At 41.5% G+C, this 26776-nt stretch overlaps 2 protein-coding genes across 6 annotated transcripts in view; one reads left to right on the plus strand and one right to left on the minus strand.

Annotated features, from left to right (window-relative positions):
- On the minus strand, positions 1-18238 carry adprm (ADP-ribose/CDP-alcohol diphosphatase, manganese-dependent). 4 transcript variants are annotated; one of them, XM_059948808.1, is made up of 5 exons: positions 18119-18153; positions 16072-16174; positions 9674-10320; positions 4993-5115; positions 1-1294 (listed from the first exon to the last, which is right to left on the minus strand). In XM_059948808.1, exons 3-5 carry the CDS (start codon positions 10284-10286, stop codon positions 999-1001), a joined length of 1032 nt encoding a protein of 343 aa, XP_059804791.1. In that variant the 5' UTR covers positions 10287-10320; positions 16072-16174; positions 18119-18153; the 3' UTR covers positions 1-998. The 4 variants fall into 4 exon arrangements, with proteins under 4 accessions (XP_059804791.1, XP_059804792.1, XP_059804790.1 ...); XM_059948809.1 differs by lacking the exon at positions 16072-16174 and adding an exon at positions 13035-13125 and having other exon boundaries at positions 18119-18136; XM_059948807.1 differs by lacking the exon at positions 16072-16174 and having other exon boundaries at positions 18119-18238.
- Positions 18215-26776, plus strand: part of LOC132380163 (protein SCO1 homolog, mitochondrial) — a 21452-nt gene continuing 12890 nt past the window's right edge. Inside the window, exons 1-2 of one of the 2 annotated variants that reach the window (XM_059948813.1) lie at positions 18215-18325; positions 26193-26318. In XM_059948813.1, the coding sequence (XP_059804796.1) occupies positions 18323-18325; positions 26193-26318 (129 nt within the window). In that variant the 5' untranslated portion in view covers positions 18215-18322. Of the gene's footprint in view, positions 18326-20050; positions 20281-26192; positions 26319-26776 lie in introns of those variants that run through there. The other variant, XM_059948811.1, reaches the window with a different exon arrangement.

Raw genomic sequence — 26776 nt, forward strand, 5'->3', positions numbered from 1 at the left:
TGTTGGGGGGGGGGGGGGGGGTATTCAGGGCCAGGGCAAACTAGGCACGTTTATAAAGAAACCACAAAACTGTTCCAATCAAGTTATACAGAAAGGAGACAACACCAGCATGAGTCAAATGCTGTGTAAAATCGTTAAAAGTGCAAAAGCAGCTGTAACACAAGGTACTTCATTATAATTAATTACACAATCTTAAATACTTTGTAAAATCTTGCAAAAATGTTTTGAAATTTTACAATACACTTAATATGATGCGGAGTTGTGTTGCCATGAACATCATGGCTAGCTTTACCGATGCATTTGAATGTTAAACATATAATACCAATAATGTTATCCAAATCAATATATTAAGATAACATTTAACACTCAAATCCAAGGGTTCCCAACCTGGGGTCCACAGACCCCTCGGTTAATGGCAGGGGTCCATGGCATAAAAAGGGTTGGGAACCCCTGCTCTATCCAAAACTCTCCTCAGAACAACGTAAATATGCGAAGTCATGATCAAAGGTATTCTGGCAAAAACATATTCCTTCTTTAACATCACAAAAAAAAGCAGATGATCCTATTGCTGATAAATGGAAATGGTTTCTCTGTTTCCCATATTACACCATGAAGATTTCACTGACTATAAAACATTTTAGGAAAGAAATTGATATAATAATTCAGTTTAGGAATCCAAAATGACACCCGGAATTCACAGTGATGCAAACTCAAATTGAATCAAATGCCAGAAATCATAAAAGGTGTAATTGCTCAGGTTTTCCCTATCTTTTATTTAACCCTGTGAAAATTTAAGGGCCTTGTAAAAATTCTCCTTTGGAGAATGTCTTCTACAACTAATGAAGTGCTAAGGTGTTTGAGTTTGGTTAAAAATTGCAGCCAATAATTCAAGGCAAATTTGTGCAAATAAATGTCAGATGGCCATCCCAACCCAATGCTGCAGATACTACATTGTACCACTCAACTGCCAGACTACAAAGCAACACAAATCCATTAATTTATCTTTCTCTGTACCACAAAACTCTCCTTGGAATCCTTCCCCTTCCCTTAAGGATCATTCTGTCTTCGTATACATGAACTGTACCAAATGCTTGACTGTCTGCTGATGTTTCAATCACGCCTTCAAAGGTAAGATGATGAATTCCACAGCTGTCCAAGTAGTAGCCACCATCGTGATCATGTCCTGCTATGAAGCATACCACACTAGTGTGTGCCTGGAGCATCGAAAGCATCTCATTAAAGTTCCAGGCAACACACATTGGATCCGTAGAGTCTGGGTGGACAGGAAGGTGACCTGCAGTAAGAAAACAGTCTACAGTTATGTGTTCTTTTCATCCTTTCTAACAACTGAATTTTTCTATATTTAAAATATGAAAAGTAGAATACGATAATGTCCATTTTTTCACTATCTTAGTCAAACCAGGCAATACAATGCCATGAGATGATATTGCATCTACATTATAATGATAAGTCGAGATTGGCAGGGCATTGCAAAGTTGATAACTTGTACTTTGACACTCTAAAACAGAGTAACATGAATTCAGTACATTGCCTCCCATCCACACCACATGACTCCTTGTTTACTTTTTAACAAATGATAAACTCTGACATCAAATAAACCCTACAACAACCCTCATTACATTCCAATTCGAACTGCTTGCTGCTTGTTTCTTTTGGGTACCCACTCCTATGTACAACCTCATTGTCACATTTAGAAGTGGATGACTATAGGTTTTGTGGTACAGATAAAGATAATGGATTTGAGTTGCTTTGTAGTCTGGCAATTGTGTATAACAATACAGTATCTGAAGTTTATTGTGGAAGACTAAAACAGGCCTTTCAGCCCAACTCATCCCTGCTAAGATGTTTTTCTGAGTTGGTCCTATTTTCCTGTTTTTGGCCAAAATTTCTCAAAACTATTTGTATTAATTACCCTATCCAAATATCTTTTAAACATTGTATCCACTTCTACCACCTCATCTAGCAACTTGTTCCATATACCCAGCGACCTTTGTATGGAAAATTGACCTCTCAAGTCCCTTTTAAATTTACCCCCTTTCACCTTAAGCCTATGCCCTCTAGTTTTAGACTTTTTTACTACAGGTGGAGTACGTCTCTACCAAAGAAGGTGCAAGGCATTCCTTCCCTCCAATAGTCTATAGATCATCCTTGGGCAAGATGCAACACCTGCTTAAACCATAAGACATAGGAGCAGAATTAGACCATTCAGCCCACTGAGTATGCTCCACAATGACATCATGGCTGATCCCGGATTCCATTCAATCCCATACACCTGCCCTCTCACCATATCCCGATGCCCCGACCAATCAACTTCCACTTTGAATATATCCATTGACTTGGCCTCCACTGCTGTCTGTGGCAGAGCATTCTACAGATTCACCACTCTTTGGCTAAAAAAATTTCCTCCTTACTTCTGTTCTAAAAGATTGCCCCTCAATTTTTGAGGCTGTACCCTCTAGTTCTAGATACCTCTACCAGAGGAAACATCCTCTCCACGCCCACCTTATCTAGTCCTTTCAGCATTCAGTAGGTTTCAAAGAAACCCTCACACATTCTTCTAAATTCCAGCGAGCACAGGCCCAAAGCTGCCAAATGCTCTTCATGTCTTCATTCCCACAATCATCCTCATGACCCTCCTCTAGACTCTCTCCAATCACAATACATCCCCTCTGAGATAAGGGGCCCAAGACTGTTTACAATACTTCCAAGTGCAGCTTGACTAGTGTCTTATAAAGCTTCAGCATTATCTCCTTGTTTCTATATTCTATTCACCTTGAAATAAATGCCAACATTGCATTTGCCTTCTTTACCACAGACTCAACCCATGAATTAACCTTCTGGGAGTCTTGCACGAAGACTCCTAAGTCCCTCTGCACCTCTGATGTTTGAATTTTCTCCCCAATTAGATAATAGTCTGCACTATTGTTCCTTTCACCAAAATGTATTATCATACATCTCCCAAAGCTGTATTCCATCTGCCACTTTTTTGGCCAATATTCCAGTTTGTCCAAGTCCTGCTGCAATCATATTGCTTCCTCAGCACTACCTACCCCTCCACCTATCTTCGTATCATCCACAAACTTTGCCACAATGCCAAAAATTCCACTAAGTCAATGACAAACAATGTGAAAATTAGCGGTCCCAATCTTTTTCTTAAATTTCTGCAACCAGCCTGCTAAATAACCACAATTACCCTCAATGTTCAGTTCATTATGATAGAACATTGCTCATTTCCTGATTAGCAGTGTATGTTCACTCCGTCGCTGATGAATCCATTCTTTCAATACACAATCAAGTTTTTTTATTTTTTGCTTTATGCGCTGTTTTTCTATTGTTCATTACATATGTGAGCTCACTTCTCAGGTTACCTGTGCATTGTCTGGGAACCTTCTCAGCATCTTCTAGAATTTTCCATTTGTGACATCATGTCAGCTTCCAAAAATTTTTTTGGGATTCGGAGGGTTTCAGATTTCAGAATTTCACATAAGGGGTATTGATTCTAGAATTAAATGTCCACTGAAACAAATCCCTTCTACCTACATACAGCCCATATCACTCCATTCTCTGCCCATTCTTGTACCTACCTAACAGCCTCTTAAATGCCTTACTATATTAGCTGCCACCACCACTCCTGGCAGTGCATTTCAGAAACCCACAACTCTGTAAAAAAAAAACAAAATCTGGCCTCACATATCTCATTTGAATTTAACCCCTTTCACCTTGAAGAACAAAGGACCCTTTGGAAAATTCAGGCAATCCTGGGCAATGTTTCTCACCTCCTGCATGTCACCTTGCTGAAGAGAGGAGCACTTGCAATAACAGACAGACAGCTGTGCTTCTCCAAAGAGGTCATTCTTACCCTCAGCCATCAGGCTCTATAACAAGTCAACCTACAGCCAGGGAAGTGATCTTGCAGTCTTGGACTTGTAAATTTCGTACATCTTATTTTTAAAGTAACTTATTCTTTCTTACTTTTCTTCTAATACGTGTAAGTCTGTGCAATTGTGATGCTACTGTGACACAGTAAACTTCCTTGGGATCAATAAAGTATCTATCTTAAATGCATGCGCTCTTAGTGTTAGGTATTTTGACAGACTGTCTATCTATGCCTCTCATAATCTATTAAACTTGTATAGGGTCTCTACTGCTCCAGAGAAAACAACCCAAATTTGTCTAACCTCTCCTCATAGCACATGCCCTCTAATCCAGGCAACATCTTCTACACCTTCTCCAAAGAAAAAGTTCCACAACAATAACTCATCAAACTAACTCTAACCCTACCAGTTCCCTTAATATACATCCCTTGGTTGGTGATCTTTCTGCTAAAGGTAACAAGCCTTCCCTGTACACTTGATCTCTGCTTCACATATTTATGCATATCAATTCCGCTCTGCCATCTTTATTACAAATAAATAAATCCAATCTTCCAAATCTCTCCTCAGAACTAATTCTCTCAGCCTGGCAATATCCTCATGAATCTCCTTTGCACTCCTGTCTTAGCGACTGAATATTGAAAGGCCCAGTTAGAGTGGATGTGGAGTAAATGCTCCCAACAGACCAGAGGATACAGTCCCAGAATAGGACAGCCCTCTAGAACAGAGATGAGGTGGAATTTCTTCAGCCAAATCTGTGGAATTCATTACCACAGATGGCTGTGGAGGCCAAGTCATTGGGTATATTTAAAGTGGAAGTACAGAAGTTCTTAATTAGTAAATGTGTCAAATGTTAAGGGGAGAAAGCAAGAAGCGGGGGTTGAGGGATTCAGCCACAATTGAGTGATGAAGCAGATTCGATGGGCTGAATAGCCCAACTCTGCTCTTACTTCTTATGGTTATCGCATTCTTCCGATGTGTGGCAGCTACTCCAATCATGGCCTAACTGGTGTTTTACCCTTTTCTAATGTGGATCTCTATGCTCTTGTTTTTTTTTGAGGAGGAGTCAACCAGAACAGATTATATTTCAATTACTTACCAATGACTGTTACCTTTTCCTGGTTCTGATCGGAGAAATCTAAAACAGCATTTAGCCATTCTAGCTGCTCTTGACTGAAACCTCCGTTAAATCCCAAAAAGCGAATATTCAGTCCAGCAAGGCCTGTAGGTTAAGAGGAATTATTATACAACTTGGTACAGTATAGCTGTGCTGAAAGGCATCTATACATACATAGAACACACAGCAGTACAGCACTGGAATAGGCCATTCAGCAATGTTGTGCCCAACCAATTAAATTCGTAATCAAATGGTCAACCAAACTAATCTCTTCTGCCGAGACAATGTCCATATCCTTCCACTTCACTCGCGTTCATGCGCCTGTCTAAACCTGTCTTAAAAGTCCCTAATGTATCTGCTTTTACCTCCACCTCAGGCACTGCATTCCAGGCATCCACCACTCTCTTTGTGTAAAAGACTTGCCCCTCACATCTCCTTTGAACCTACCCCTCTTACCTTAAATTCATGCCCTCTGGTATTAGACATTTCAACTTGGGAAAAAAAGTACTGCCTGCCTACTCACAATATGCCTCTCATAATCTTATAAACCTCTATCGGATCTCCCCTCACCCTCCATCACTCCAGAGGAAACAACCCAAGTTTGTCCAACCTCTAATCCAGACAGCATCCTTCTGCACTCTCTCCAAAGCCTCCACATCTTTTCTATAATGGGGTGACCAGAACTGCATGCAATATTCCAGATGCTGCCTGACTAGAGTTTCATAAAGCTGCCATATAACTTCCTGACTTTTCATCTCTATGCCTCGACTAATGAAGACACGCATGCCATATGCCTTCTTAACCCCCTTATCAATCTGTGTAGCTGCTTTCAGGGAGCAATGAACTTAGACCCCAAGATCCACTTGCTCATCAACACCATCAAGGGTCTTGCCTTTAACAGTGTACCGTCTCTTTACATCTGGCCTACCATGATGCAACACTTCACATTTGGCAGGTTAAACTCCATCTGCCATTTCTCCACCCATATCTGCAACTGATCTACATCCCGCTGTATTCTTTGCCAATCTTCTACACCATCAACACCACCAACAATCTTTGTATCACTTGCAGATTAAAACTATCCTTGAATTATTCTCTAGAAGCAAATTCATGTCACAGACCAACTGGGCAAAATTGTTCTGGTTGTACCGTGCTGATTGGTAATGCTGTAATTTATGAAGGAGAGGCGGAGTGAAGTGATGATCGTGCTAAATGGCGACTCCTTTGCTTGCATCTTTGGAAACAATTCTATTTCTCTTTTTTTTTCCTTTTCAAGGTTCTTTTGAAGACCCTGACCTGGACTTACCCTCTTACTTTGGTTCTCTGCGGGAATGGGACCTGCTCTCATGGCCTCATGACCGGCTGTGTGATGCCCCAAGGACACAGTCTGGAAGACTAGCACACCTTCAGGGAGCTGGATTTCCGTGGCTCTGGAGACGGGCTGATTCTAGGCCAGTGCACCTGACTGAGGCGTTGCGGGAGAACACGGAACATCGGGAGCAGTGGGTCTGATGCCCTGGGCTATGTGTCCAGAGAGTTGAGCCTTTCTGGGGCCAACTCTCTGCATGCAGAGCTTGGAGAAAGTGACACAACAGACTTTTAACATCATAAATCAGCCAGTTGTTTGTAATGTCTCCCCTCTCACTGTGAAACGGCGACACCTCTTTTCCCCGTAATAGGGAGAGAGTGAGAGAGCCTGTGGTATGTCGAATACCGGGTGAACGAGTAGTCTTTGGGGTACTGCAAGTCTGTGTCTTTATTGATGCTTTGCTGCACGCTTGAGTGCTCGGTGGGGGACGCTGATGCTTTTTTGCTGGTGGGGGGGGCTGTTGCTTTGCTGCTGCTTATTCGTGGGAGGGGTGATCTGGGGGAGTGGAGACTTTGGGGTTCTAACGTTTAACTGTCATTCATTCTTTGGATGGTTTTCTGTTTTCTTGGATGGTTGCAAAGAAAAATAATTTCTGTATGTATTTTGTATACATTTCTCTGCCATTAAATGTACCTATTGAAACCTATTAAATTAATTTCTGGGTCTAGAAATAAATTCTTAAATAATCCTTACATTACTTGTGATTTATAGTAGCAATAAAATCTTTCAATGAGCTTTTAGGTAATTATGATAGTGAAAATGTTGTAAAATTATATTCCACATTGACTTTCCTAAGCATTATATTACCAGCCACATACAACTGTAATAATCAGGAAAATGACACAGCCATAACAAGCCAGCAATGCAAACACATGGATAAATAAGTATTTTCTAGCATCTTACATTTCATAATGAAACATAAATGCGAAATAATGGAGATGACTACAAAAATGGAAATTGGGAAAATTGATAGGTATAGCTTGCTTAAAATAAAGACGTTACCCAGACAATCATGAAATACTGCCGTGAAATTAAATGCAGTTAGTCTGTAAAGCATCAGCTTATCCTATACCAGACAATATTTGCCTCTGCACCTCTACAGGCTTCCAAAAACTGCAAGTTTAGTAGCATTTCAAAGTTCAACATAAATGTTATTATTTACATACAGCTCACCATATACAACCCTGAGATTCATTTGCTTGTGGGCATACTCAGCAAATCTATAGAATAGTAACTATAACAGAATCAATGAAAAATCAACCAGTGTTCAAAAGACAACAAACTATGCAAACGCAAATATAAATAAATAGCAATAAAAATGAGAGCATGAGATAAAGTTCTTAAACTGAGATCATCGCTTGTGGGAACAACTCAATGGATGAACAAGGGAGTGCAGTTATCCCTTTGATCAAGAGCATGATGGATGAAGAGTAATAACTGTTCTTGAACCTGGTGGTGCAAGTCCTGTAGATAATCTCGTCATGATTATCTATTTTCCCCCTCTAATCTCTGGGAATAATCTTTAATCAGAATCAGGTTTACTATCACTGACATATATTGTAAAAATTGTTTTGTGGAAACAGAAGAGTCAAGACATAAAAATTACTATTGGTCAGTATTAAAAATAAATTAATAATTAATTTATCGTCGTCGTGGCTATCCCTCGAGATCAAGGATGATAGTCTTTGTTCTGTTGTTCTATTTATGGGTTTCTCAAGTGGCTTAGGAGTCCAATCTTGGCTTTGAAAGTTCTTCCTCATTCAGCACAGGTAGTTCCAGATGGCAGATCACCTTTGGTTGTTGCTGCCCCTCTTTCCATTTTCTTCTCTTTTCTTCTAATTCTGCACATCCATTGGCTTTGAAAGTTGCTGTTCCTTCTCAGATGATGGTTTTCCAGAGTTTCCTGTCCTTGGCATTGGTTTCCTAATTGTTGATGTTGATGTTACATTTCTTCATGTTGGCTTTTAAGACATATTTGAATCTCTTCTATTGTCCGCCTCTTTTACGTTTGCCTTCTTTAAGCTGGGAGTAGATTTGTTTCGGCATAGGTTCGTCTTTCATCTGAACAACATGACCGCTCCCTCTTAGTTGGTTCTTGATGACGTAGGTTTCAACGCTCGTTGTTTTTGCTTCATTTAGCACGCTGACGTTGGTTCTTCTATCATCCCAGCTGATATTTAAGATGTTTCGAAGACAGCGTTGTTGTCCAGGTTTCTAATGCATACAGGAGCTTTGGGATTACCACTACTTTGTACACTAACATTTTGGCGTCTGTTCAGATGTCACGATCATGAAAGACTCTTGGTCGGAGATGTCCAAAAGCTGATGAGACAGTGTTCATGAACCATTCAGTAATCTAGTGGCAGAGTGGAAGAAGCTGTTCCTAAAATGCTGAAGTGTGGATGTTCAGGCTCCTGTGTCTCTACCCTGATGGTAGTAATGAGAAAAGGACATGTTCTCTGAATAGTAAGGGTCCTTAATGATGGATGCTGTCTTCTTGAGGCAGTCTTTTGTGATGTCCTTGATGGTAGCCTTTAGTGCCAATAGGTAACAATTTGCATATTGGGACTGGGAAACTGGTAGTTAACTGTCTTATCCCAGTATTAGACTGAACAAGGGCATCTCCAGCACTGTTGCAAATACAGGTTGTGACATCATGTGATGTTGAAGGAAAGCAAAGATAAACAGATCAGAGTATGCAAATATTGGGTGGCAGGGCAGAGTTAAATCTCTACCAAGGGAGGTAAGGCGCCCCTTACCTCTGCAAGCCTGCAGATCACCCTTGGGCAAGGTGTAGCACCTGCTTACTCCCTCCCCCCCAATCAGGGACACACAAAGCCAAGGGGACAGGTGGTGGATGGTTGTATGAACAGCTGGTGCATATCACAAGTCCTGGTTATGCAACCAGTCAGACAATTTTGGAAGAGTATTGATAATGGCTGGGGTCACCCGTCTTGTAAAGACACTACTCAGGAGGAAGCAGTGGCAAACCACATCTGCAAAGAACGGCCATGGTCACGGTTAAAGAAATTACTCAGAACAATAGATGGAAGAGCATTATCGCCTTCGTCATAGATGCAGCACATAATGATGATGATGCAAATATACTGTAACTTGGCAGCAATTTATGTTCACAGTGTAAATACGTTCACCTTCTGCTACTGCTATGCAGCGGCATCAAGACAGGCATATTTCATGTGCTATTCCAATTTAAAATATGACCATAAATGTGAAACAGGAAAAATAGACAGGGAACAGACAATGTAAAACAAAAGGTACACAATAATGTCTTACCTTCTGGGCTATTGGGGTTTGCATTTTTGTTGTTTGCTTTCAGGATCTGTACAGATTTATTGTGTTTCTTACTGTTCCTTCTCCTCCCGAGAATGCTGAGGTCATATGCGTCAGTTATTACAAACCGAAACTTTGGAAAGGGACTAAAATGATAGCCATAAAATGCCTCAGGATCATCAGGGTTAATCTCAGTCTTAATATTGATACTAGGCACATTACCCGATACTATGTCACCTTCCAGGTGCTTGCTATTGAGAACAGATTTCAGTAATTGCTTCCTGTCAAAGTTGTAAAATTCATGGTTTCCCCAGACATGATGCACTGGAGACAGGCAATTCTTAAACTCATTTATTACTGTTTGAAGTGCTTCTTCTGAGGCCTTTATCTGTGAATTGCATCCGTCAATTATATCACCAAGCTGCAGAATAAACTTGGGAGCAACAGGCTCTTCATTCCATTCTTTGATGGCATTGCGCAACAAACGGAGGCTGTTTCTATAGTAACGGTTTCTTGTCCTTGCATAGTTCTGGCCATTCTGTACATCTGCATATTGGATATCGGCTATGACTCCAAAAGTGAAGTACATGTTATTTTCAGCTGCTTCTGTCTCCATTCTCTTAAGTACTTCACTTCCACATGTCCACCACCTAAAATAAAAACATACTGTGCAAATAGTGATTTGGATTTAACATCAATGAAGGTATCAACTGTACTGCAAGGTCACAGCAGTCTGGAGAACCTTAAAGTTATATTTCATGGATTTCAGTTCATCATGAGATCATTTCAAGACCTTTGTGATATATTAGGCAAAACCAAAACACAGCTCCAAGAAATTGAAAAATGCAGCCACTGTTGCCTTGTGGAAAAAATGTATACAAATTTTGGATTCTGGTTAATAGGTTCAGTACATTTTGACCCAATTAAGTGGCTGCCCCAAACAGCAAAAAGTTTCATGGAAAGAGTTGAAAAGGTATAAATTTACCATTTAACTGAGTAATAAATTATATATTTAAATGAAATACAGAATAAATTATTACGCATTGTATCTTAATTTTAAATAGTTTGTCTCTGCAAACCAATCAGAACATTATTATGTTCATCTTCCACTACTGCTATGCAGTTTCACATGCTATTCGAATTTAAATATGACCAACTATTTAAAATTAGAATAAATATTGACTGTTTATTCTTTTCCATACATGCTGCTTGGCTTGCCGTGTCCTCCAGCAATTTAAGTATGCTATTTATAAACTCTTCACTCTAGCCACAGTATGGAATTTAATGGCCACACGACATGCACAAAACTGAAACGATACATTTTCCTGGCACAGTGTCGCAGAGAAATGAAGGGAATCCCAGTTATTTTCTCAATTTGCTTTTGTTCTTTAAGAGTTGTCCCGAATAAGCGGCTGTCCTGATTAAACAATGGCCCACTTTAACCTGAAACTACTGTATTTAGAGTTACGGCATGACACAGGCCATTCCGACAACCCGTGTGTTCAACCCTAGTCTACTCACAGCGACTAACTAGCCTAACTAGTCTCTCTTTGGAATGTGGAGGAAACCCACGCAATTACAGGGAGGAATGTAAAAACCCCATACAAGTCATATCAGAATTCAACTTTGAGCTGTAATAGTGTCACACTAACTTGTTTTACAATTATGAAATCACTTTGCCACACAGCTTATTGAATGAAAGGTATAAACAGGCAGGAACTCATCAAAGGAGTATGACAGGGGCAAGTTAACAGTTCAATACTGTTTGTTGAAGGATGGTGTTGGTATGTGACAGTGACACAGACAACTCCATGCAGGTATCTTACACATCACAATGGGATTGTCTATGGCAGCAGAGAGGAAATTTGGTTTACATTTCACCTTAAACAGAACTAGAGCTCACTCTCTGGAGTATAAAACCAGAATTTTCACTCAAATATTTAGAAAGGGATGAATACACAACTTCTGACTCAACTGGGAGTGCACCAAACTAAGCTAGACCATTTCATGGCACCTATGGTCACAGTAGAATCGTGATGTTCATCTCTGATCCATTTCATTTAAGGCAATGACTTAAGGGTCGTAAAGTGGTGCAGCTACTAAAGCCTCTCCTTCTGGGTTCAATCTTGACCTTCGACTCTATGTGAATCTTATGCCCTCCCTGAAGCAGTATAAGGTGTCTTCCCAGATTCCCAAAATATTTAGATTAGGTTACCTGTCAATTAAACTTCCTGTTATATAGGTGAGTGATAGAACCTCAGGGGAAAAGTAAAATGGGTTAGGGTAAGAGTTGTAATGTACTGTGTGAGTATTCGTAGGTCAGAGTGCGTATGATGTCAGAACGGGGGTTAAAGAAAATGGAGGTCCGTTGAGTAAACGTGGTTGTTCAATCTACAGCGGTGTCCGAGTCACATCAATACCATATGGTGTCAGAAGTAATTGTAAGAGAAAAAAGGAGTAAAAGATGTCACAGTTACAGCCACCATCGAGCTTAAGCCTACGAGGTAATCTTGCTGAAAACTAGAAAGTATGGATCCAGCAGTTTGAGGTGTTTTGCACCACTAGCAGTGTAGGGGAAAAGATGGAGAAAGTGCAATGTGCTTTCTGCATGTGGCGGGGGCAGAGGCAATAAAGGTTTGCACACATTTGTCTTCCAAGATAATGAGCAAGATAAAGTGTTGAAGAAAAAGTTTCAAGATTACTGCGAACCAAGAAAAAACCTACCGTACATCTAACACTTATTTTTCATGAGGGCTCAAGGACCGACAGAGACCATAGACGCCTATGTAACAGATTTGAAGAACAAAGCAAAAGACTGAGTTCAGACAACTGCATGATTCTTTAATACATGACAGGATTGTATGCGGCCTACGAGATGATCAAGTGAGAGGCAGACTATTGAGAGAGGCTGAGCTTACATTAGAAAAGGCAATTGATGTTTGCCGTGCCAGTGAGATCACGTCAAGTCAGGTTAAAGTGCTCAATGAAGAGAACCAAGTGCACAAAATAAAAACTGTGAAAACTGACAAGAGTAGGACAAAGCCAGCTCCACAGGATGATCAAAAGGAAGTTAACTGCAACAGATGTGGTTATAAACATGGATACAGAAAATGTCCAGCCTTTGGTCAGACATGCAAGTTATGCCAGAAAAGAAATCACTTTGCAAAGATGTGCAAATCACAGGAGCAAGCAAGGAAAATGAATGCTGTGGAACAGGAGGTATGTATCAAGAATATTGACAATGCAGAGATGGAGGATGAAGATGATTAGACTCAAGATCTGATATTAAACAGGAGGAATGTGACATTTAAGCTTGACACTGGGGCAAAGTGCAATGTAATGTCAGCAGAAACATTCAACTCACTGGACATCAGAGGAAGACTGAGAAAATCCACCTGCAAGCTTGTCGCATATTTTGGCCACAAGACAGCACCATTGGGAAAGAAATCACTCACCTGTGTGGACAAAGAACAAAAACACAAGATAGAGTTTGAGATAGTACAGCAACATGTTCCAGCAATACTGGGCAAAGCAACATGCACAAAGCTAGGCCTGGTGAAGCGAATCTATGGTATAGAAAAAGAAAATGACTTTCTCATAGACTTTGCCGACTTGTTTTCTGGATTAGGATGTTTACCAGGAAAGCACCATATCCAGATTGATCCAACTATTGAAACAGTCGTGCATGCCCCGAGAAAGATTCCAGTAGCTCTCAAGAATAGAGTAGTGGAGGAGCTACACAGAATAGAACAGATGGAAGTCATAACGAGACAAATAGAACCGACTGACTGGGTGAATAGTATGGTGACAGTGGTCACAGAAAAAAAGATGAGGATTTGCATGGATCCACAAGATCTCAACCGAGCCATCAAAAGAGAGCACTATCCGCTGCTCATGGTTGAAGTGGTTGTCTCCCACATGCCTAATGCGAAACACTTTTCAGTATTAGATGCAAATCAAGGTTTCTGGCAGATCAAGCTGGATGAGGAAAGTTCCAAATTATGCACTTTCAACACGCCCATAGGGAGATATCGTTTCCTGCGTCTACCCTTCGGGATTTCTTCTGCATCAGAGGTTTTCCAGAGGTCCGTGGCACAAATGATTGAAGGCCTGGACGGTGTGGTCAATATCATTGATGATTTGCTGGTATGGGGTGACACCATTGAAGAGCATGATCAGAGATTGAGGAAGCTCCTGGAGAGAGCACGTGAATACAACCTAAAACTGAACAAAAGCAAATGTACAATCAGAACTACGGAGATCAAATACATAGGTCACTTACTCAGCGCTGATGGGCTAAAACCAGATAACGAAAAGGTCAGGGCTATGGTGCAGCTACCACCACCCAAAGATAAGCAAGAACTATTGAGATTCATGGGCATGACACAGTATCTTGCCAAGTTCATTCCCAACTTATCAGTGCTCCACTTCGAAAGCTACTAGAGAGCAACACTGAATGGCATTGGGAAGACGAACAAAAGAAAAGTTTTGACACATTGAAGCAGTTGGTTACCAATGCACCAGCACTCAAGTTCTATGATGTCAATAAACCGGTGATGATGTCTGTGGATGCCAGTTCGGAAGGAATAGGAGCTGTTATACTGCAGGATGGGAGGCCTGTGGTGTATGGATCATGAGCACTTACAGACTGTCAATAGACAATAGAAAAGACAATAGACAGTAGGTCCAGGAGTAGGCCATTCGGCCCTTCTAGCCAGCACCACCATTCACTGTGATCATGGCTGATCATACACAATCAGTACCCCGTTCCTCCCCTCTCCCCATATCCCTTGACCCCACTATCTATAAGAGCTCTATCTAACTTTGTCTTGAATGCATCCAGAGACTTGGCTTCCACTGCCTTCTGGGGCAGAGCATTCCACACATCCACCACTCTCTGGGTGAAAAAGTTTTTCCGCATCTCTGTTCTAAATGGCCTACCCCTTATTCTTAAACTGTGGCCTCTAGTTCTGGACTCACCCATCAGCGGGAACATGCTTCCTGCCTCCAGCGTGTCCAATCCCTTAATAATCTTATATGTCTCAATCAGATCTCTCCTCATCCTTCTAAATTCCAGTGTATACAACCCCAGTCGCTCCAATCTTTCAACATATGACAGTCCCGCCATTCCGGGAATTAACCTTGTGAACCTACACTGCACTCCCTCAATAGCAAGAATGTCCTTCCTCAAATTTGGAGACCAAAACTGCGCACAATACTCCAGGTGGGGTCTCAGCAGGGCCCTGTACAGTTGCATAAGGACCTCTTTACTCCTATACTCAATTCCTCTTGTTATAAAAGCCAGCATGCCATTAGCTTTCTTCACTGCCTGCTGTACCTGCATGCTTGCTTTCATTGACTGGTGTACAAGAACACTTAGATCTCATTGTATTTCCCCTTTTCCTAACTTGACTCCATTTAGATAGTAATCTGCCTTCCTGTTCTTGCCACCAAAGTGGATAACCTCACATTTATCCACATTAAACTGCATCTGCCATACATTTGCCCACTCACCCAACCTGTCCAGGTCACCCTGCATTCTCATAACATCCTCCTGACATTTCACACTGCCACCCAGCTTTGTGTCATCAACAAATTTGCTAATGTTACTTTTAATTTCTTCATCTAAATCACTAATGTATATTGTAAACAGCTGTGGTCCCAGCTCCGAACCTTGCGATACCCCACTGGTCGCAGCCTGCCATGTGCCCTAATTTTGCCCACTAATCTCCTATGTGGGACATTATCAAAAGCTTTCTGGAAGTCCAGGTACACTACATCCACTGGCTCTCCCTTGTCCATTTTCATAGTTACATCCTCAGAAAACTCCAGAAGATTAGTCAAGCACGACTTTCTCTTCATAAATCCATGCTGACTCGGACTGATCCTTCTACTGCTATCCAAATGTGTCGTAATTTCCTCTTTTATAATTGACTCCAGCATCTTTCCCACCACTGACGTCAGGCTAAGCGGTCTATAATTCCCTGTTTTCTCTCTTCCTCCTTTCTTGAAAAGTGGGACAACATTAGCCACCCTCCAACCAGCAGGAACTGTTCCTGAATCTATAGAACATTAGAAAATGATTACCAATGCATCCACAATTTCTAGAGCCACCTCTTTAAGTACCCTGGGATGCAGACTGTCAAAGCTGATATGCTCAAATCGAGAAGGAATTACTCGCCATAGTTTATGGGTGTGAGAAGTTCCACCAATATGTATATGGCAAAGAAATCCAGGTTGAGAGTGATCACAAACCACTTGAGAGCATCTTCAACAAGCCACTTCATCAAGCTCCTATGAGGCTGCAAAGGATGCTTCTCAGGCTACGGAGGTACACTCTCACAGTCACCTATAAGCCAGGAAAAGAACTGCACATCACTGATGCTTTCAGCCGTTCTTACCTCAAAGAGTTGCTAGGAAGAGAGCTGGAGGTCAACTGGGTTACACCTCAGCTACCCATCTCTAAGAAGTTGAACATGTTCAGGAAAGCGACTGCAGATGATTCTGAAATGCAAATGCTAAGAGACATTACAATGAATGGATGGCCAACAGAAAGAAAAGATGTCCCAAAAGAAATGCAGAAATGCTGGACGTTTAAAGAGGGAATCAGCTATGCATCAGGACTAATGTTCAAAGCAGCAAAACTCATCGTACCAAACCAAATGAGACAGGAAATGCTCAACAGAATTCATGAGTCACTCCTGGGGATAGTAAAATGTAAAGAAAGAGCAAGGGACATTCTCTATTGGCCAGGTATGTCAACTCCGATAGAGGGCATTGTGTCTCAGAGTGCTGTCTGTAATGAAAACAAAAACAGCAATCCAAGAGAGCCTTTGCTTCCCCATCCACTACCAGGAAGATCGTGGGAGAAGATTGGCACAGATCTCTTTCACTACAATGGTGCAGAATATCTGCTTTGTGTGGACTACTATTCAAAATACCCGGAGATCACCAAGTTAAGTGACATGTCCAGTCAAGATGTCATTACCACAATGAAGTCGACATTCGCAAGACATGGTATTCCAGATATTGTCGTTAGTGACAATGGTCCACAATATGCCAGTGGTGAATTCAGAGGGTTCTCAGAAAGCTGGAAATTTCAACATGTTACTTCCAGTCCAGGGCATGCTCAGTCTAATGGACAAGCAGAGAGAACTGTACAAACTGTCAAGAACATGCTCAAGAAGGCACAAAGCAGCAATGGTGACCCTTACATTGCTCTGCCTGAATACCTCAACACACCGATTGAGGGTGTGGGGTTCTCTCCTGCACAGCTGTTGATGGGACGTCATCTGAAGTCCAAACTACCAACATCTACAACTCTACTGACTCCTGAAGGTAATGCTCAAGTACATGACAAGCAAAAGTACAAGCAAATAAAGCAAAACAGCTACTATGACAGACATACAAGACAGTTGCCAGATCTGCATACAGGTGAATATGTCAGAATACAAAGAGGAGACACTTGGCAGCCAGCTGTGGTTGTGAACAGACATCAGCAACCAGGATCCTTCACAGTTTGCACACCGGATGGAAGAGTCTACAGGAGGAACAGGAAGCATCTGCTGAAGACAGGTGAGAGGGTGTTTCCACGTACAGATACACAGGACATTTCCACGGATACAGACATGGAAACAAACCACACCAACAGTGAGGGGCACGACGAAACCCCACGACACAATGAAGGTGAAGGTTCTCACCAGGCCAACCGAGGTGAGAATGCAGACCGCAAAGACACAGAGGTCACTCGAGAGACTGACTCTGATGAAGGACAAGCACAGTCACGGTTGTATCGCACACAGTCTGGGAGACAAGTCCAACTTCCAGCTAGATACAGAGACTAGATCTACCTACAGGTCACACAGTTTCAGGCAAAGTCACACATGTTATAAGTTCCAAGGTGTGAAATAAAAGGTTTATTAGTCTATGTTAGTAAAAGAAAATATACTGCTGTTAGTATTGTAAGATACAATGTAGAATACAGTAAAAGTTAAAATTTTTTTAGTTTATGTCATGGCTGTTGAAATGTAAAAAAAGGCATTGTTTTAGTAATTCACATTGTTGTAAAAAAAGATCTTGAGAAGGGGGATGTAATGTATTGTGTGAGTATTCGAAGGTCATCTGTTGAGTAAACGTGGTTGTTCAATCTACAGCGGTGTCCGAGTCACATCAATACCACAGAGTGAGCCCTACTGAGTGGTCCGTTTCTGTGTCTTACTGATTATCTTAACAGTAGCCACTGTGTAACAATTTACTCATTAAATAGTATTTGAAGCCAGCAAGCAGTGCAGTCTTTGCAGATAGTTGCACCCATTCCACCCACTCTGAGCTGCGTGGTGCCCGGGCTGGTGGGAAATAGGGTCACCCAGTCATCGCAGACAGCGTGTCCGAGGCCTAGCTCCGTGGTCACCTGGATACAGCGGGATAAAGCCGTCCCGCTTCACTCACCTGGAGCCCCCTCGAAGCAGCATCCGCCTCCCACATCACTTCCGGCGCCGGTCCACGTGACATGTGACGTCAGTCTGCGAGTTACTTCCGGGTTTAATTGTTTCCGGGCGCAATGTCATGTTTTCGTTCGCCTTATTCTGCGTGCAATTCTCGTTGTAGATGATGTCAAGCATTTCTTTGAATTAAGATTCACATTTTTTGCTTATGGTAATTTTTGGGTTCAGTTATTGATTGAACGTCACTTCTGGGAATGCATGACTAATGAATATCTCATATGATAGATGGCAGCAAGTAATTGCTTCTGGTTATAAATACAAGGGAATCTGGAGATGCTGGAAATCTTAGGCAACTCACACAAGATGGTGATTGGAGGATCTCGGCCCAAAACATTGATTGTTTATTCCCCTCTATAGATGCTTCCTGACTTCCTGTATGACTTGTTTCTGGTTTGTGTTTTGTGTTTAACTGGGAATTGATAATACATGTAACTTCTTCTGGTTCCTGCAGTTATGTCTGGGAAGTTAACTGACTATACCCAGAAGAAAAATATTTTATGAGTATTCGTGGTGAAAGGAGAAAGCTTGCAGTTATTTCTGAGAATAGTGAGTTAATATCAACATTTATGAATGGTAAAATAATGAATAATCTCATAATCGCTTGGTTAATAGGTGGATTAGGCAGAAGCTTTCTTTTGTATGTTAGTTTGTTAATGCCATCCCATGAATTAATTGGTAGGTTATGGTAATTTCTGAACATTAGTCATTTTGGGATTAGTTAGCTCTTATTCCTAACCTGTTTGGGTAATAATGGAACTTTGATATGCATCACATTGAACAATTAAAGGTTTCTTAGGCATTTTGATTTCTGGTTATCTTTAGTTCCAATGTTGAAATATATTTTGCAAAACTAAACATTCCTGACTCAACTCAGTCATGTTGGTACAATTGGCTTCAATGCTGGCTGTCCAGAGAGAAGCAGTAAAAGGAGAATCTCAAATTCAAGATTCTATATAGGGGATTATATTACGAGAAATAATTGAACTTTTGGAGAACATCTGTTTTACCTGTGACTTCTATGTCCCTAACCACAACCAATACAGTGTGGTTCTGGAATTGCCAGTTTAAAGAAAATAGAATGCATCAATAATTAAGTTCCTGTAGGAAATGATGAAAAGATACTGAGGGGAATGCAAGACCCTTGCTATATTTATTGAATAAATACGAATTTAATGCTTACTAATTTCTTCTCTTTTAAAAACAGATGTGTTAATCTCATTTCTTGTGGAACATGTTCCTCGCCTTTTGATAAACATGATCGATCATTTCCCATAAAACCTCGTTTTCCCCATTTCCTTCAATTTGAGGTATGATCAAAAGAAAGGGAAGAAAGCACAGAAATTATGTTTTTTTGGGTCTTTGTCATAATTGCTAAGGTTACTAAAGGGAGACTTGTTGCCACAATACTTGTACCTAAGCCAGTAGGCTGAGAATTTTAGGCTGAGGTATAATTGGTGATTTCCCTAGCTTTGTGATCTCGATTGCTGTACTGTACGTTTAGAACTGGTATTCCCGCTGCTCGTATATCTAAATGCAGCTTGTGGTTAACCCAAAACAGAAAAAAACAATTCGATTTAATTCAGTAGTTTTGAAGATGTGAGTGGTTCCCCACTGGACCCTATCCGGAGGAAAGGCGGCGTTCATCTTTTGTAGTGGGAGATCTACTTCCGCATTTCAGTCATGTTTCGCAGAATTCATATTAAGCGTTGCATTTACGGTCAAATACCGTGTGGAATATGAGCATAATGTTTAGCGGCCTGTAGTGATGTGTTTTATGGTCTGGGAATTTAATTTGCAGTAGCAATATCCACAAATTTCACCCTTTCTACGAGGAAACCTGCACTGCCGACAGGAGGGTAGAGTAACGTGGTTATCGGGAGCGCTCAGATCCGAGGATGTGAAGGCGGGGACTCGGCTTTCGTACCGGATGTGTTAGGGGAAGGTCAGCTCTGGCTTTCCATGGCGCTGCTGGTGCGTCTGTGCAGCCGGACTGCTGCCCTTCCTCGGGGGCTCAGCCGGGAAGTTTGGTGCGAGGGTGCCGGGGCGACGGGCCGGCACTGTAACTACCCGGCGGTGCGGCCAGCAAGGACGCGATGCGGGGCGCCGGTGAGTTGCGCGATGCCGGCTTCACTAAGACTGGACACGGCATCGTGAACGAGTTGTTATCATTCAGCATTGGGTGTCGCGCTCAGGTGCCCCACTTGGGATCTGGAAAACACTCGTTAACAGTCTCCAGACAATTCCTGAATGGCGATCACAAGTTGCCCGGCAGCTTGCTCCCGATTTGCGGTTCACCAGTTATTTCCGGGGTTGAGTGAAACAATAGATGCTCCCTAACTTCGGTGTCGGGAGTACACCAAGCCCAGCAGGGGAGGTGCTTGGCTGCAGGCCTTGAGCTTCAGTTTTCATAGACAGCCAAAGCCTGGCTGTCTTCGCTCAGAGTTAGCACCCAAAAGGTGGAAAGTGGTGGCAAACAGATTCTGCAGATGCTGGAGATCCAAAGCAACAGTCACAAAATGCTGGAGGAACTCAGTATCGAGCACTCAGCCCGAATATTTCCTCCAACATTTTGTACGTGGAAAATAGTTCGCCTTTTTCCAGTCGAATTGTGTATCTTTTATTTTGTGTGTGTGTGATGTTGTACAGCAGGGATATGTTGCTGCAGAAACTTTTGTTGCTTGTTATTGTTCCACATAGGCCTGTTGTTTTAGAAGAGTTGAAAACGTTTCAGAAGTGTTAATGTTATCCTTACATTGCGGATCAATGGCCAGACTTGGAGTTTACAGGATTGAATTTGAGCTGTTTTCCATACCTCCGCTAAGTTTAGTTCCTACCAGTGAGAAGTTTACAAGATAGAAGGGACAACAATATTGCAGCCAGAGAGACTGAGAAAGGGGTTGGGACAACAACACAGCCCTGCGTGATCCCACACTGCCCTGGGGTGGGTTTATGCTGGATCCATTATCCAGAATCAAAGTTTGCTTGCTTTCATATAGGTTTTGAATGGCATTGAGTTTTGGGGTGCAGCCAAATTTGAGAAAGATTTTGTTTGTAAATAGCCCCTCCACGGTGACCAGAGTCAAAGGCTTTTGGAAGGTCACAAAAGGCAATGTATTGTTGACAATACATTTCTCTTGGAGTTGTCGGGCAGTGAAGATGCCCCTTGAAGGCATCCGATGTGGGGAGCAGCTCTTCAGTATAGGGAGGAAGTTATTGAAGAAGGCCTGGGTGGCGCAGTTATGTAGTGGTTAGCACAATGCTTTCCAGTACAGGCATCCAGGTTCAATTCCCACCACTGCCTGTAAGGAGTTTGTACATCTCCCCATGACCACGTGGGTTTCCTCCCACAGAACAAAGACCTACTGGCTGGTAGGTTAATTGGTCATTGTAAGTTTTCCTGTGATTAGGCTAGGATCAAATTGGGGGCTTGCTGGGCAGCATAGATCAAAGGGCCAGAAGAGCTTATTACGTGCTGTATCTCAACAAAATAAAACAGAAGTAAAGACCCTGGCAATAAGTGGTCACAATTGTGGCATGTTTGAAGGCATGTCATCGTCATCTTCCCAAATGAGGGAGATGAGGCTGGATTTGTGACTAAGTTTCAGATGAACCTCAGTAGCAGTACTGTCTATACTAGAGACCTTGTGGTTTTTTGATATGCAAGTTTCTTCAGCATCTTGTTGACTAAGATGACAAAGTTATTCTGTGGAATGTGGTCAAGGACTGCTAATTGCTGGATCTCCTGCACGCTCTCCATTTGATCTTTAAGGTCACCGATTGTTTTTACCTTAAGATGTAAGAGCAGGCCAGAACTTGTTCTGTCACTGAGCAAAATTGTAGCTTATTTTTGACTGTTATACAATTTTCCAGTGGTATCCCATATAGTAATGTATAGAAATGTATTGATCATTATGTTGAATGAACATTATGGAGCTTCCACAGCTGTCTAAGTTAGAGAATTCCAAATGGTTGCTTCTTTTAATGAAGAATATTTTTCCTTCCTCTCATTCCTAAACAGCCCACCTATTATTTTCACTTTGTTTTCTTGTCCATGACTCTTCAGTCAGGAGTGGCACTTTCCCTGCACTTAGCTGTTAATCTCTTTTAAGAGTCTTGAAAAAGTTTCTGAACATCAAAGAATGTCATCTCTCCATGTATAGCAAATGCACAGTCTTTGGAACTGGTTTACACAATCATACTGCACTTTTCTATTGCAAGAACATCTATTCTTGCATTAAAAGTGTAAAACTATACACAACGTCCATATGCAATTTAATGAAGGTATGAGTAACTCCCAGGCTCTGTCGGCTGTGTAAGCCGAGGAAAGACGATCTCTGGCCCCACCAAACATATGAGATTGAGTTGCACAACCTCCCGTTTGGGTGGAAGCAGCGTGATGTGTCATCTGTTACAGATCAGTACTATGCAATAGCAGACAGTACACCATATGCAATAAAACGACTTAGCTTTACAATTCTTAATTTGACTAAAGGGTTAGTGAAGTAAAACAAAAGGAAAAGAGCCATTTTAATGAAACTGTCTAACGTGCACAAGTTGGAGCTCACGGTTTCCCGTCCGTTAGTCCTCTGTCGATTTCCCCTGCGCATTGTTAACTGCCAGCCCCACTCCAGATCCACTCCTTTCTGGCGACTACGACCTCTCCGTTCTGGCATCTTCTCTCTTCATCTCCCGCTGAACAAAAGACCTCGAACAACTCGCTGTCAGGCACACAAGAAGAAAAAAACACTCCCTTCATTGGACAGCAAGTGTTCCAAAGCCCCGGTTATCTCTAGTCACCGCTGCTACAGAACAGCCATCACAACAGCAGTGAAACCTTTCCCAGGGCGTTACATATGACTTGTAATCGAACTCTATAAATAAGGCCTTGGATATTATTTATCCTCTTAATCACTTTTAGTTGCTGGTTGGCCTTCACTAGATCCTTTTGAAGATCAACACTTCCTAATCTCTGATGGCTGAACTGTGATTTTGTAATATTCATCAAAACATATTTACACAACTTATACCATAATTCCTCCTGACTCATTCAGCTTGTCCAGATCCCCTTGAAGTCTCTTCTGGTCTTCCTCTGTTCTCACAGTCAACCAGTTTAATATCGTCAGCAAATTTGAAAAAATGGTATTTCAGCTTCTTAGCCAAGATGTATGAGTATCTGAGTCCCAAACTTTGATACCAAGATACTGTGTTAGTCTGACAATCTGAGAAAGGCCCATTTATTCTCATTGTTTGCCTTCTGTTCAGTAACCAATTCTTTGTTTGTGATCAAACTGTCTCTTAAGATATCTTCAGAGCTTTATGCTCAGGCTAGTTGAATCCTGGCTCTCCTGATCATTTTTTTCAAATTGGTCCCATTGTTTTCTGTTTCATCTAAAATCCTGTTGCCTGAATTCCAACTTTTACCAAGATCTATTCATCTGTAACCCCTTTGCTGACCGACAGATTTCCAATGAGCAGCATGTTGCTTTGTTTTCAGATCCTTTACATCTTCGCTCTAATTAATATCTCCAGTTCAGTGATCCAACAGCCTTTTCTCCAATTCTAGCTTTGTTTAATCCTCTGACATTGTTCCTGGAGAATTCCCTAATTATTCTTCCCTTTCTCCTTACTATGAGAGTCTACCTTGAAACTTGCTTCCAAACCTGCCTTCAATTCCCACCGCTGCCTGGAAGGAGTTTGTATGTTCTCCCTGTGATTGCATGGGTTTCCTCCCAAAGATGTACTGGTCGGTAGGTTAATCGGTTGTTGTAAATTGTCCCATGATTAGGCTAGGGTTAAATCGGGGGTCGCTTGGCAGTGCAGCTGGACGAGCTGGAAATGCCAATTGCACACTCTATCCCAATAAATAACGAAATAAATTTTTAGGTTGCCTGCCTTACTGGCTTGGTGTCAAATTTTGTGAAGCATCTTTCAATGTCTTAGATAAATAAGAGATACAAGATAAATGGAATGTTAATTAATTTTCAAGAAATAGGCATTTTACCCATTAGTTTATACCAGTTTACTTTCAGGGAAGCAATTATATTGTTAAAAAGTGACTTGGTTTAACTGAGAATTCAAATTCCGTCTCACTGGCTGGCATGTAGCATTGTTTCCAATGGTCGTGACTTAGGAAGGAAATGTTTATCTGTCTGGTTAGCAAACAAAATTGCATTAATATATACTGTGTGGTAGTTAACATATACTGAAGGTGTGTATCTCTTTTTCCAAATAAGCCTGATGAGCCCATTATCGATTTGAGAAGGCAGAGGGGATTTACAAGGATTTTGTGGGGATTTGAGGGACTAAGAAAGGTTTGAGCAGGTTGGGACTATTTGAACTGGAGCACAGGAAAATGAGGGATGATTTTGTAGAGGGGTATCAAATCGTGAGGAAAATAGGTCAGTGCACAGTTTTTATCCCAGGGAATCAAAAATGAGAGGGCATAGGTTTACAGTGAGAGGGGAGAATTTTGATAGGATCTTAGGGGACATTGTAATTTGTACTCTACCACCTGACTACCGTAATTCCTATCAGGGTGTTTTTACCCTTGCAGTTTCTTAACTTTACACACAAGGATTCTACATCTTCTGATCCTATGTCACTTCTTTTGAAGGATATAGCTTTGCTATACACTCTTCTACCTCATTTCATATACTGCGTGCATTCAAAAATAACTCCTTCAGTCCTGTATTTACTGCCCTTTTCAATTTAGTCTCCATGCCTCATGAAGATAAATTCTTATCCCTTTCTAAACTTTCTCTCTTCTACTTCAATCTCTCCTGTATTCTCCTTTTTTATTTTATCCTTCATTTCCAAGTGTTTGAAAATTCTGTCCACAGCCTAAGTTATGCAACTCGCCAGGACTTTGGTCCCAACATGGCTCAGGCGAAACTCGCCCCATCACATTGCGCCGCCTTTCTCAATACTACAGCCCATGACCCGCAAATTCAAACCTACTTCTCCCACTTTAATCTTTGAGCCATGATTTACCTCTCTGAGCTTACTAACCCTGTGCCAATTCACAATTGGCTCAAGTAATGATTCAGAGATTATTACCTTTTTTGGTTCTGCTTTTTAACGTAGTCCCTAGCTGTTCAAATTCCTTCAGCAAAACCTGTAGTCCTTCCAAGACATGTGTACCTACTCGGACCATGGCAACTGAGTCTTCTCCCTCCCACTCTAAATTCCTCTGCAGGTCAGATGAGATGTCCCAAACCCGGATACCTGGCAGGTAATACAGCCTTGGAGACTCTCATTCCTTGCAACTGAAAATTGTATCTATTCCCCTGACTATACTGTTCCCAATTACAACTACATTCATCTTCTCTCACCCCCCCCCCCTTTGAATGGCTTCTTGAAATGGGGTACCATGGTTTGGTTGCTCATGCTCCCTGATGCCCCCACTCTCAACTACACAGGGAGCAAAAATCTCAAATCTGTTGGACAAGGATATGTGCCAAAGGCTGGCAGGTGGGACTTGTATAGATCGGAATATTGGTCAGCAGCGACCCGTCGAGCCAAAGGTCCCATTTCTGTGTTAAATGACTCTTAACTGCTTCAAGGCTTGACCACAGAGGTAGTGACTCCAAAACCAAACACTGCATAATTAGACCATAATTCGTCCTGACGAAGGGTCTCGGCCCGAAACGTCGACAGCGCTTCTCCTTATGGATGCTGCCTGGCCTGCTGTGTTCCACTAGCATTTTGTGTGTGTTGTTTGAATTTCCAGCATCTGCAGATTTCCTCCTGTTTACTGCATAATTAGAGGTGCTGTCTCTCTTGTAAGGTTTAAACTGAAGTCTTCCTGGTAAAATGAAAGGGAAAATTTTCAAAACACTCTTTAAAGAATTATTTACTGCGACAAGTTTTTATCCTTTAAAATTATCAGTACTTTTTCATTCTCTCATCACATCTGGATTTGAATGTAGAACAGCAGGTACTTCACTTGCAGAGTAATTGTTTGACAATAATTTACTGTGCTTACTAATTCAAAGTTTATTCTTGTTGTATTGGAACAGTTAAGGGATGATCTTTGCCCAACTTGGGCAATATCTTTGCCCAAATACACCAGTTTCCACTACTTCAGTACAATGCCTCCACCACCAACGGGATCGAAAACAAACCCTAGGACCAAGAAGGATGGGGTAAGTAATTCAGTGTTAATGAGTGATGTAGGAATGTTTTAATAGTTGTAGCAACATAGGAGGAGGAGGATGTGTCAAGTATTTGAAAGGAATGGTTTCACTCTATTTATACAGTATATTAAGACTGATAACCAAATATTATCGAGAAACAGATCAGTAACAGTTTACTACATTACTATTCAGTTACTGTGTGGTCACCTAACATTAAAACATAATGGTTCTAACTGAGCCCATGTTCCAATGTGTGGTATTGTATCACATTTATTTAGACCATAAGATAGGAACAGAATTAAGCCATTTGGCCCATCCACTGTGCTTTATTTCATCGGGGCTCCAATCTCCTGCCTTCTCCCTGTTTCTCTTCATGCCCTGATGAATCAAGAATCTATCAACGTCTGCCTTAAATATATTTATAAGACTTGGCCTCCACAGCTGCCTGTGGCAAAGAACTCACTACT

The sequence above is a fragment of the Hypanus sabinus genome, chromosome 23, assembly GCF_030144855.1.
Source record: "Hypanus sabinus isolate sHypSab1 chromosome 23, sHypSab1.hap1, whole genome shotgun sequence".
Classification (NCBI taxonomy): domain Eukaryota; kingdom Metazoa; phylum Chordata; class Chondrichthyes; order Myliobatiformes; family Dasyatidae; genus Hypanus; species Hypanus sabinus.